This window comes from Salvia splendens, chromosome 15 (assembly GCF_004379255.2).
Source record: "Salvia splendens isolate huo1 chromosome 15, SspV2, whole genome shotgun sequence".
NCBI lineage: Eukaryota > Viridiplantae > Streptophyta > Magnoliopsida > Lamiales > Lamiaceae > Salvia > Salvia splendens.
In genome coordinates this window covers 403,535-416,388 of record NC_056046.1, presented here as the reverse complement: position 1 = coordinate 416,388, position 12,854 = coordinate 403,535, and the positions used below count along the sequence as shown (strand labels likewise).

The 12,854-nt window shown below is 42.2% G+C and overlaps 1 protein-coding gene across 1 annotated transcript; it reads right to left on the bottom strand.

The window, feature by feature from the left end:
- Nucleotides 1-6,127: 6,127 nt before the first annotated feature.
- LOC121768555 (probable leucine-rich repeat receptor-like serine/threonine-protein kinase At3g14840) lies at nt 6,128-12,117 on the bottom strand. Its single transcript, XM_042165093.1, has 11 exons — nt 12,095-12,117; nt 11,438-11,500; nt 11,094-11,165; nt 10,901-10,972; nt 10,594-10,665; nt 10,280-10,475; nt 10,005-10,200; nt 7,815-7,901; nt 7,545-7,663; nt 7,330-7,447; nt 6,128-6,742 (listed from the first exon to the last, which is right to left on the bottom strand). Exons 1-11 carry the CDS (start codon nt 12,115-12,117, stop codon nt 6,717-6,719), a joined length of 1,044 nt encoding a protein of 347 aa, XP_042021027.1. The 3' UTR covers nt 6,128-6,716.
- Between the last annotated feature and the right edge of the window lie 737 nt (nt 12,118-12,854).

The following is a 12,854-nucleotide window of genomic DNA, read 5'->3' as shown; positions in this document are numbered from 1 at the left end:
TGAGAAAAGAGCCATAGCTGACCAGGTGAAGAATGACGAACTCTTGGCTTGTTTAGTGAAGCTGGAGGCCGATAATAAGGACTTAGAGTCCGAAAAGAAAGATCTGGAGGCCGAGCTGAACACTGCCGTCGCTGAGAGGACTGCGTATGAGGATTTCATCTGCAGGCGCGGGGGAATGACCATCTCTGAAGTTCAGGAACGAGTTGACGAACTGTGGGAGGAATATCATGTACTCCGGAGGAACAATGCGCTGGAGAGCTCGGCTTGCCAACAAGTTGTGAAATCATTGCGGCGCTGGGCTTCTCGGTACGACATCGTTCTTTCCCGGCGTCCTTCAATCGAGAGATTCCTTAGGCATTTCCCGCCAACAGATGCTCATACTCCTGCTCAAACCTCTGATCCATTTGCTCAAAATCCTACTCCAAATCAGCAACGAACTCAGGAGCAACCGGAAACGTCAAGACGAGAACGGACTCAGGAGCAACCGGAAACGTCAAGACAAGGACGGACTGAAGTTCGTAGAGGAGCTGTGATTATGAGTGAGCAAGATCAACAAATGCTTCGTGAAGAGACTCTTCGCCGCCGAGGTGCTAGAGCTTCCCGGGCTCAAGGAAGAGGCGGTAGGTCGATCGGAGCATCTCGTCGACCTGCTTATTCTTCAGCTGCCGAGAACGCCCGAACTCGGCTTCACGAGGATTTTGTGAATAGGTGGCTCAACTTTAGCAACCCTGGACAATAGAATAGTCCTTTGTAATAGCGTAACGCCATTTTGTAGGGTAGCGGAGTTGTATGCCGAACAAGATTTAATAAATGAAATTTTCATTTCGCTTCTAACACTGCGTATTAACAGCTCAGCGAAATAATTTCATCGTACTTGTCCTCGGTCTTATGAAGTAAACTTCTTTGACCGGACTTTGTCCTCGGTCTTATGAAATAAACTTCTTTGACCGGACTCGTCTTTGGTCTTTAAGAAGTAAACTTCTTTGACCGGACTAAGCTTGTGTCCTAATTTGGCGAGTTTTATCGCTTGGATCGGACTTTCCCTTGTCCTAATTCGGCGAGTTTTATCGCGTGGATCGGACTTTCCCTTTGTTGCAGTTCGTTTCAGACGAACTGCTTGTTTCTTAAGCCGAATTGTGGTCTTGTATCCTCCTTAGAAGCTTGGACTCACAATCGTTGGCTTATAGTTGCAGTTCGTTTCAGACGAACTGCTTGTTTTTTAAGCTGAATTGTGGTCTTGTATCCTCCTTAGAAGCTTGGACTCACAATCGTTGGCTTATATATGTTCTAAAAAGGGGATCAGCCTTTGAAGAACAAGATACCTCAGTAACATTTGTAAGAGACGACACGCATATAGACAGACAAAACGCACATAGACAAACAAAACGCACATAGACAAACATGAAAAACAAGTAAAAAACAAAGAAAGCACATACTCCTAGGACCGAACTAGACACAAGACTGACTGACCGGACTGTCTCTTACAAATGGAACTTCTTGAGGTTGGAAATGTACCATGTTCGGGGTGCTTGTTCTCCTGACATGTGAGTCAATTTGTAAGACCCTTTGCCGAGGACTTCTGACACCCGATATGGACCTTCCCATGTGGGTTCGAGTTTGCCCAGCTTTTCTGCTCGGCTTACTTCGTTGTTTCTCAAGACGAGATCTCCCACTTGAAATTGCAGCTTTTTCACCCTTTGGTTATAATACCGGGCTACTTGCTCCTTGTACTTGGCTGCTTTTATGCAGGCTAATTCTCTTCTTTCTTCGGCCAGATCTAGTTCGGCTCTCAGTCCGTCCTCATTCAGTTCTGCTGAGAAATAAAGAGTTCGGGGACTGGGTATGCCGATCTCAACCGGAATCACGGCTTCAGTGCCGTACACCATCGAGTTCGGCTCCGGTGTGACTTCGGTCATTTCGCCTGCCTCTGACTCCGGCTGCTGTGATTGCTATGCTTGATGGTGCCGATCTAATTGCTCGGCACTTTTAAGCGCAATCTGCAAACACTCGCTCTTTTTTTGATCACCTCGGATGACCGCTATCCCTCCTTTAGTGGGGAGCTTGATGGTGAGATGATAAGTAGAGCAAATGGCCCGAACTGCGTTGAGCCAGTCTCTTCCCAGGATGATGTTGTACGGAGACCGAGCTTTTACCACAAAGAACTCGATCATCGTACTGGAGCTTGTAGGCGCTTTTCCCACCGTGATCGGAAGGCTGATAATACCTTCAGGGCGGGTGTCCTCCTGGGCGAAACTTTTCAGAGGAAGTGGTGCCGGACTAAGCCGAGCTGGATCCACTTCTAGTTTATCGAAACATTCTTTAAAAAGAATGCTGACTGACGCTCCTGTATCCACAAACACTCTGTGGATCAGTTTGTTTGCCACTCCGGCTTGGATGACAATAGCGTCTTGATGAGGAGAGATGGCCGGGACGGGATCTGCATCTGAAAATGTAATCACTTCGTCCTGCTTCAGCCTTTTATGCGCTGGCTCCTCTCGATTGAAGCCTCTGCGCTCTGACTTCAGGGACGATTTAGTCTTCCCGGCAGGGAGAGCATCAATAGTCAGGATTACTCCATCATATTGCTGCTCGTCATCGTCTTCGGGATCCTGTTGCCTTTTCGGATCCTGAGGAGCGCAGTTCGCACCTCTCTGCTTTGTGTTCTTTTTCGGCTGCTTGCTTTGGTATTTTTTTAATGTCCCTGCTTTCACAAGAGCATCAATACCTGCAGCCAAATGTCGGCACTCCTCGGTATCGTGACCGTGGTCTTGATGGAAGGAGCAATATTGATCCTGAGGTCGACGCGCGGCCGATTTCGTCATCCGCTTTGGTTTTTCGAACATATCGGAATGCAGTTCGAAAATTTCCGCTCTTGACTTGTTCAATGGTACGAACTGAGCGGGCGGCTTCTCAGGATTGAGACGTGGCCCCAATCGGTCTTGCACCGGAGTCCTTTGAATCCTTTCAAAAGGAGTTCGGCGAGGATGTCCCTGATCGCCAAAAGGAGTTCGGCGAGTTTGTCCCTGATCGCTATGATCGGGCTTCCTCCTGTCTCCTCGGGATGAGCTGTCTAAAGACCGTTTGCGACGGTCTGCCTCATCGGCACGGGAGAACTGGTCCGCAATGTCCCACATCTGTTGAGCTGTTTGCGGACTGCATTCCACGAGCTTTCTGTAGAGAGCTCCGGGCAGGATTCCATTTTGGAATGCCGAAATGACAAGTAGATCATTGAGATCATCTACTTGTAGGCATTCCTTGTGGAATCTCGTCATAAAGTCGCTGATCTTTTCGTCGCGACCTTGACGTATAGAAAGCAGCTGAGCCGAAGTGATTCGGGCTTCCGCTTTCTGAAAGAACCTCCTGTGGAAAGCATCCATTAGATCTCGGTAAGATCTAATGCTGCCTTGGGGGAGGCTATCGAACCACCTTCTTGCGTTCCCGATAAGCAGCTCGGGAAACAGCTTGCACATATGGACCTCATTGAGACCCTGGTTCGCCATGTTATACTGATAGCGTCCCAAGAAATCATGAGGATCCACTAACCCGTCATAAGTCATCGACGGAGTTCGGTAGTTCTGTGGCAAGGGAGTTCGGGTGATATCGTCCGAGAACGGAGTCTTCAAGGCTCCGTACATGGCGAACCCGACATCTCTTCGGTATGGAGGAGATGGAGATCTCCTGTGATTCCGGTACCGAGGAGGAACAGGAACATGTCGGGGTTGAGGATTCTTCTTCCTGGAAGACACGGCACTACTGCGGTAGTGACTTTCATGTCTGGATGAGGAAGGAGAATCCACCGTTTTCGTCTTCGGCTCTTGGCTCTTTTGCAGGAAGGCTAAGAACTCATCCTGCTTCTCAGCCAAGAACAGCTTGACAGCCTCATTCAAATCAGGCTGCTGGGAAGACTCGGTGTGTGGACCTTTTGAGCGGCTTGTTCCTTCATCGTGAAAACTGGAAGTAGATGTCTCCCGAGGCTGTTTTCCGGACCTGCGGGCTGGACTAGTTTCCTCATGGTTTTCACGAACGGTATTACGGGTAGTATGTGATCTGGTATGCATTTTTTTGGGGTGGAAAAAGGGTCAAAAATTCGCTTTATCACAAATTTGGTTCTCTGTTTCCCACAGACGGCGCCAGTGATGGTTTTGCGAATTTTTGATGGTGATGAATGCTGGAAAATACAGATCACGACACAGAGATTTACGTGGTTCGATTTACTGAGGTAAATCTACGTCCACGGGAAGAAAAGAGGGCAGAGTTGTATTGCTTGATCTGTTTTCTACAGCTTACAATACAGACTTGCTATTTGATATTTGATCTCTAGAGAACTTAACCCCAGTCTATCTGATCTAAGTTCTATTTATACATTGAACTAAGATCGTGGCTTGCATCACCACTAATGATGGTTGTGGATGTCGTGGAGGTCATGGAGATCCTGCATGGGTCCACTACCTCTTTGTTTGGTCCGCTTATCCCGCATGAGATCCTGCATGATTTGACACCACTAAATAGATCGTGTAGTGGTCATGAGATCCTGCATGGGTCCACTATCTCCCAGTTCGGTCGAATACTGAGACCGAACTGCTGAACTATTGCCGAGCAGCTTTTGCCGATCTGAGAGTAGAGCTTGATTGGTCGGCTTTTACCGAGCTGTAGGCTGGGGCCGAACTCTTTGGTAATGCCGAACTGATTGGTTGGCTTTTACCGAGCTGTAGGCTGGGGCCGAACTCTTTGGTAATGCCGATCTGATACTCTTCCTTGGGCTTTGGGCTGATGGGCCGTCACTGCTATTGGGCTTGTTTAGTACGTACCCCATCAGTATAGTTAACGAAAGCAACCGCAAAAGATATTCTGGTATAGTTTCAGATCGTAAAATTCTAAGTTTCTCAACTTTGTCTTAATTTGGGCTTGGCAATTAATTGCTCCTTGAACGTGTATAGTACTCCATTAACTTTAAAATTAATTGATATCCTCTCTATATTTTATACTTTGTCTCTTTGTTTAGATTTGACTTAGTTATTTTCCACCTACTTTTGTTAGCTCCTTCGATTCGTTACGTATACAATTATTGGTGCAGGACATTTGCATTATCATATAATAATGTGACATTTTTATTAATTATGTCTGGACCAATTTGCATTATCATATAATAATCATTAATCAATGTATTGTCGATATTGTTGATATTTAGTACCTTGGTGTCATTTAAGATATCCATCCACCTTTCCTTTTCTTTTTAGTTTGTCTCATTCAACATGTCCATTTTCTATATTTGAAAAATAAACTTCTCCCTTCTCTTCTCATTAAAATATTTAATTACCTTTTTTCTTTCTACATATTTCACCTAACAATTTCTGCTAAAATTCTGTGTCACAACATCTTGAGTGGGACGGAGAGAGTACTTAAATTTGGAGAACAAGTTTTCTCATTATTCACTGACTCAACTTATTTTAACACAAGTATTACCCGCAAGTGTACGGGGCTAGTGTAGCAATCAGTAAGCAAGAGTATCGTATCCCACAGAGACAATTTTGTATCAAATTAACTACCACGAACAAAGATCAACTACTATCTAGACAATCAAGTGCAGTTTGGTTTGTTCTAACAACTAATAAAAGCATATAATAAGCAAGTAACAATTAAGAACAAGAAAACACGGTGTGATAATGATATGAAAGAAAATATGGAGAAACTGTAGAACTCAAGGATCCGATGCACAATTCCAAGCTCTTATCCAATTGATTCGCTTTTCCTTTTGGTGTCTCTAGAGTTACTAAGTCAACCACGATTATAGATTAAACCCCCTCCCGAGGTGAGAAACCAGTAGATTAGATGCTAGAATTGAAGTCCCCTTCTAATCCTAAAACCTCTAACTCCCAAAAGTTTGATTAGGTTAATGACCTCACTCAAAACCTCAACTCTCCCGAGTTCTATTGCATTAAGGTGTGAATTATTCTTCTTTCCGGATTAACTATTTCATCTCCCGATTAATCTAATTAATCCTACACAATCAAGTGGTGATCAAGCAATTGAAAGGAATAAGCCCAAGAATAATCAAATAACTACAAGAGCAAGGCAAGAACAAAATCAATCGGATAAAAACTATGAAATTAGTGCATCATCACCAAGAATTCTACAAGAAAAGTTTAGCTACTCATGTTCATAAAGGAAGCCATGTTCAACACAAAGTAATCCATCAAAAACATGAAATAAAGATACTAAGTACTCCTGTGAGATCGATCTATGGAGTGAAGCTTCAATCTTTCGATGTGGACTCTTCAATCCTCAAATCTCTCTCTCCAAAGTGTTCTTGAGGGTATGTGTGTGTGTAGGGGCGGTAGGTGTGGAATAGAATGAACCATAGGCTTCTTCTCCTCTTAATCCCCATCAAAAATCGCATTTTTGGCATAAAAATACGCCAAAACAATGTACCCGGCCGGGTGGAATTATTAAGGGTAAAAATCACCCGGCCGGGTAATGATTTTCGGTCAGAAACTGCTCAATTTGCGACACCCGGCCGGGTGAATTTACAGGGTAATAATAATTAACCCGGCCGGGTGGAATTTTCTGGACAGCACAGTGTTCGTAAAACGGCCATAACTTCTTTTACGGGGCTCCGATTGAGGCGTTTAAGATACCCACGCGAAGCTCTTTCGAAGACGAAGAGAATGATATACATTGGGGGTTGATTGGACTTCAAAATCTCCAGTAATGTTGTCTCAAACCAAGGCTGCTGCACATCCACCTATTTTGCACATTTTTCTACACATTCTTAACAAAATGATCAACATACCAACATAATAGAGAAGTAGATATAAACATGCCTAATAATAGACGAAATATGATCAAATTCATACAAAACCACCCTCTAAAACCATGTAAAATCCAAGTATGTCATTCACTTACTTAGTAGCTAAGAACATATTTTAATATTATTACAGATGTTAATTTGTTTTTATATATACCATCAACATTTTTAAAGTGTTTTATTAATGATATCCCAATTAAAATTAAGGGGTTTTGAAAATTTATGTGAAAATTGAACCAAACTATTGAATTGAATCTAACAAAAAAAAATTGTTTGTTTCTTGATTTCAGAGTTTTGCTATCAGTTATTGGTTTGGTTCTGGAAATCGAAAAGTTTTGGGTATTACATATTTCGTGTTTAAAATAAATGTGTGAAAGATCCTATGAAAAAGCCACAACTTTTTATTCGCCATTTTCACGCAATGTTGCGCATGCTTTAACAAGCATCTGCGCTCTCTTCTCTTCCACTATTGCATTCACAAGTGAGGGAAAAACAAAAGCACGTATAAAAAGAAAGCTAGAGACCTCTCTTCTCCCAGTACTCAGTATCCACTGTGACTGGATACAGATCAGCAGTGGATGCCGAGGAGCCGGTCCACGGCACATCCTCGGCCTTCACCTTCCCAACCGATGACTGTGTTGTCTAATAAAAAGAGACCATTGGATCAAGATCAGAAATATAGAGTAAGGTGTTGATAAAAGACTTTTTTTCTCAAAAACATATATGTCGCTTATGTTACCTTGAATACGGGACCAAAACCACCTTCACCGATCTTATTAGCAGGATCAAAGTTGTTTGTGGCAGCTTTGATTTGCCTTAGGGTAAATGTTCCGGTGTGAAGGTCTAAACCCTTCAAATCTGACAAAAGAATCAAATAGGTCAAGGGAACGTCAGAAAACTGCAGATCAGCAAGCAAACTACATGAAGAACTCTTTTATACAATATCAAATATAGCAAGATTGACATTCAAGATTGAGATGTTAATTAAAGGAAGGAGAGATTTATGTACCATCATGCATCGAGTCTTTACGTTTGAGACATCCCTTCCACCAGAGAATACCAAGAACCAAAATGACTGCGGAGAAAACTCCTATCACTATATGATAGGATTACTATTATTATTATTATTTAGTTAGTTAATTATAGATTGACATATCTTTTTCATATCTTTTGTCTTGCTCATTAAGTTAGTATCCACTATTATAAATAGTGGACATTGTTCTTTAGTTCATTAATTCAAGAAATAAACTACTTCCTCTCAATCTCTCTATTCTTCTCTCTCTCGTCCGCACCTTCCCCCAAACTCTAGTTCTTGCAAAATCGTGAAGTTGAGGAACTTCTTCCTTAACAATTGGTGCTTTCATCGTGAGCTCTTCCCTCGAATCGTTGTCTACATGTCGTACAGCTACACCGGATATCAACTCCGGCAGGCGGATTACCACCCATGGCAGCCCGTATCTCAACCCCTGCTCCATCCGAACAGAGCGTTAGATCAACAACCATCATATCCATATCCACAGGATGGGAGACTCCACCCACAACACCATCCCTACCAAGCCCGTCAACCCACTTCCTGGGACCCGCCATGGCTGCGCCAGGAAACTGCGTATCAGCAACCATCTTCCTACGAGCCAGATTTGTACTCGCCACCACCGCCCTCTTGTTGGGACCCGCCAAGGTTGTGCACGCAGCATGGATACTCTCAGCCTTATCAACCGCCTCAGCAGCCACACCACACCGCGCTCAGACAACCCACTAGCTGGGATCCACCTGCCTACTGGGAGACACCGGGACAACGCCCCTTCCACGAGGTCTCGGCATACGATCATCCGCTGCCCCCAAACCATAACTCAGGATGGAATCAGCCCGCGCCACAGCCACCTTGTCCAGCCACCACCACGGCACATCCGACTCTCGCACAACTTCAACAATTGTTGGAAGCGTGCTATAGGATGGAGTCTCGCCTTGTTGCAGCCGACCGACGCATCGACAACATGCTTCCTCCAGAGCTGCCTGAACCTGCGCAGCCCTACGGCTCTCAAATTTTTGGGTTTGGGGACCTCGTTCAGCACCTTCCTCCATCAGGAAATAGCAAGGCTTCGCCGGGGCCGTCGGATTTAGTCCCCTACGATTCATTGACTCCGCCGCAGCAGTCGAGTACAACACCACCACCCTTTGCGTTGCTTCCCTATACTGCCCTCGAGTCGCCGTATGCTCTGTCCAAGACTTCAGTTGGGAATGTTCTAGAGTGCAATAAGAAAGAGATTGTGATTCTTGACTGTGATCGAGTCGAGGAAGGATTTGATGATTCTTCGGAGAAGATTCTACATTCTTCTTCTCGTTTTAGTGGAGTTGAAAAGGTTGAGAAGATAGAGAAGTCCAGTCTGGATTCCGCACGCAAAGAGAAACCGGTTCACGGTTGCATCGAGATTCAGTGCGCGCGACAATTGAATGCTTCTCGATTCAAGATTCCCCAAGTCCAGATTGGTTTGGGTAGTTCCATTGTGGACAACGCATCGCTGAAATTATTGAGTGATTCATCTCATGTTAGGGTTGTCGCAAGTATGAATCATCGATCAACATCGCTCGACGCCGATGCCCGGTTGATTCCTCCGCAAAATGACACTCTATGCTTGAGCATTCATGGACGCATTGATACAGGGAGACGCTCAACTATTCGGTGTATGTTTGACCCAGGAGGATTCCTCGACACTCATCGTTGCTTCATGGTGCCCACCTTGAGGACAAGGTGGATTTCAACCGTGTGGGAGTTGATACGATTACTATTATTATTATTATTTAGTTAGTTAATTATAGATTGACATATCTTTTTCATATCTTTTGTCTTGCTCATTAAGTTAGTATCCACTATTATAAATAGTGGACATTGTTCTTTAGTTCATTAATTCAAGAAATAAACTACTTCCTCTCAATCTCTCTATTCTTCTCTCTCTCTCTCGTCCGCACCTTCCCCCAAACTCTAGTTCTTGCAAAATCGTGAAGTTGAGGAACTTCTTCCTTAACACTATACCAGCTATAACACCTCCGGAAATACTGCTGCCACCTTCTGACGGGGGCGTAAAGTCTAAACAGATTTGGCATAGAGAGAGAGAGAGGTCAGAGTTAAAAAGTCAAATAAATTTTAGGACATACTATGAAAAACTACAAGTGATTCATGTCTGAGTAATAGAACACTTACTAGGATCGACGGATATGGCTGAAACGAGAGGACCATAGACTCCTCGAACAGGAATGCCACTTGTACCCTTTCCAGCCCAGTAGAAGTGAATGTCCAAGGTAGTATCAGTAACAACTGCAGTGAAGTTTTTAGTGAGTGGCTTGTTCACTCCTCCTGCTTCGAGTTCAATGTCGAAATCCTTCAGCACCAGCTTCCCCTGAAATAATTTATTACAAGCAAAGAATCCAAAGTAAGTGTTTAATCTTTCTAGCATGTGATGGAGTTTAGATAAGTACCTGAATGTAGACATCAAATACACGCCTTCTGAGGCTACTATATGTTCTGTCGTCAGTAAACATGATCTCCGCAAAGTGAAGGTTTACTGTGTAGTTTCCATTGATCAAACAAAATCCATAGTATGTCAACGAGAGGGGAGAAAGGCGTGCATTTCTGTAGAGCTTCTCGTTCTGTCCAGAAACTGCGATATAGTAGACATTTTACTGTCATGGTTTGTGGAGCTTCAATGCCTCTGTGTGCCACTTCCTCGTTAATCAATACAAAAACATAACCAGTAAAGACACCGGTAATGGCTGTAGGTCAAAACTCTTACACGAAGTCCGTGTTTGCTAGGTGAATAAAGCTCTCTGGAATTGGTCCTGTTAACTTGTTGCAACTTAGATCTCTGCCCAATGCAAAAACAGCAAATTAGTTAAAGAATGCACAAATAGGTATGAAAAAATCTGATGAGACCTAATTCAAAGAGGCAGACTGAAAATATGCTACTTACAATACTTTTAAGTGTCGTCAAATCTCCAATATACTCTGCCAACGTCCCGACAATATTCCATCAGATCAGAGTCATGTTAAAGCAATGAAATACGCTACGATATAGTAGCAATGACAAACATCGCACTCACAGAGTCTTTATATTTTTCAATGGACTAAGAGATGGTAAACTTGAATCATTCCAATTCAAGTCGCTGATTCTCCTGTACGTTTTGAATCACGTGAATACATGTTGGAAATCATACGAGGTCTTTTCATTTCTTTTCGAAGAGAAATAAAATGCAATGACAAAGAGGTAGATAATGTATCATAATCTGCACTTACAGGTCAGTCAATTTGGTTAAGGAAGCAATACCAGAAGGGATTGGCCCAGCTAGACCACTAGCCTGAATCGCTCTAAATTGAAAAACGCGTAACATCAAGAGCTAAACGGTAATGAAATGATCGTGCAATATACTAAGACATCAAATAATATGTTGATGGACCCTTAAAGTTTTCCCATATTTGTCCAGTTCTGAACAAAATTCGGTATGCTTCCTTTGAAATAATTATTGCTAATACGACTGAAATGACATTTAGGTACATCAAAGATCAGACAATGAATCGAAAACTGGTACAGATAAGTAGTATTTCGAAGAACACTAAAATAAAAATGAGAAGAAACTTACAAGTCTGCCAGAGTGGCCAATTTTGCCAGACTTGTGGGTAACTCATTGTTGGAAGCAAACAGCCTTCACAAATGACATTAGATAAAAAGAAGATAAACTCAACAACTGATATAACATTCAGATAAGGAGTGCAAAAAAATGCCTTACAATCTACGGATTTGAGGAAAATTTCCTAACTCGGGAGGAATGGTTCCTTCCAGTCAACTGATTGCACTCCAAAACACTATAAAATTTGAAAGAGGAAAAGGAGCATCAGAAAACACTCTGTTTTCCAAATAAACCACAAAACTGGCAGAGTGTAGTGATGTTGGCGAGCTCTTTTGGTGTCCAACCACTTATACGGTTCCCGAACATAGAACTGCGTAAACCTTCACTTTGTTTACACAAAAAGTATTTTTTTGTGTAAACATATACGGTTCCACAAAAGTTTGTGTAGTTTACAAGTCTTTAATGCCGAAGATATAAACAAAATTGGGGTTTTTTCTTTTTTTTTTTCTAGAATGAAACTTAGATTCCGTGTTTGTACTGAACTTTTTTTTTATTCAGTGTTTGGGAGAGACGCATGACCCTCATGCGTCTCCTTTTAATGAAACGCATGACGATTATGCGTCTTTGTGCAAATCACCCGGTCGGGTGTTTTGCCACTTGCAATCTCACAATTCCAAATCACAAAGACGCATAATCGTCATGCGTTTCATTAAAAGAAGACGCATGAGGGTCATGCGTCTCTCCCAAACACGGAATAAAAAAAAAGTTCAGTACAAACACGGAATCTAAGTTTCATTCTAGAACAAAAATAGAAAAAACCCACAAAATTGACTTTTGAACAAGTATTTTTAGATTTGATTTTTATTTCAATATATTATTGAAATAGAATAATTAAATAGTGTCCAAGCATTAATTGTAATTATCAATATATGCATATCTACTAAGAAAGAAGGTCTTTATGAGCAATTATAGGCTATAGCTCCTTTTTCATGGAAGGACAACTTTGATAGCACTTACTTTATTATACCATCTCCAACACTAAATTACATTCAAAATTGGAATAAGCAATTAGCTTCTATTTACACACATGAACTTTATTTGTATTCTTATCACAATTTGATTAAGATGCAATTTTTTCTATGCAAGTGGTGGCTAGAATTTAATTATATGTTATTTTAATTTTGCCACTATTCATATATTGACGTTATTCCAAATACACCGATTCAAACAAGTGTTGCTCCAAGCCTCCAACGCAGTAAGAGTGGTGATTAAGATTTGAGTACCCTCAACATATGAGTTGTGGAGGACTTTATAGTAGTAATTTTGTTATCAAGATTATATAGGAGTATTATTTATAATCAACTCATAATTATGCTTTTAAAGTGGCATACATTATTTTTTTATTTTTATATCACTATTTAATCGGGAA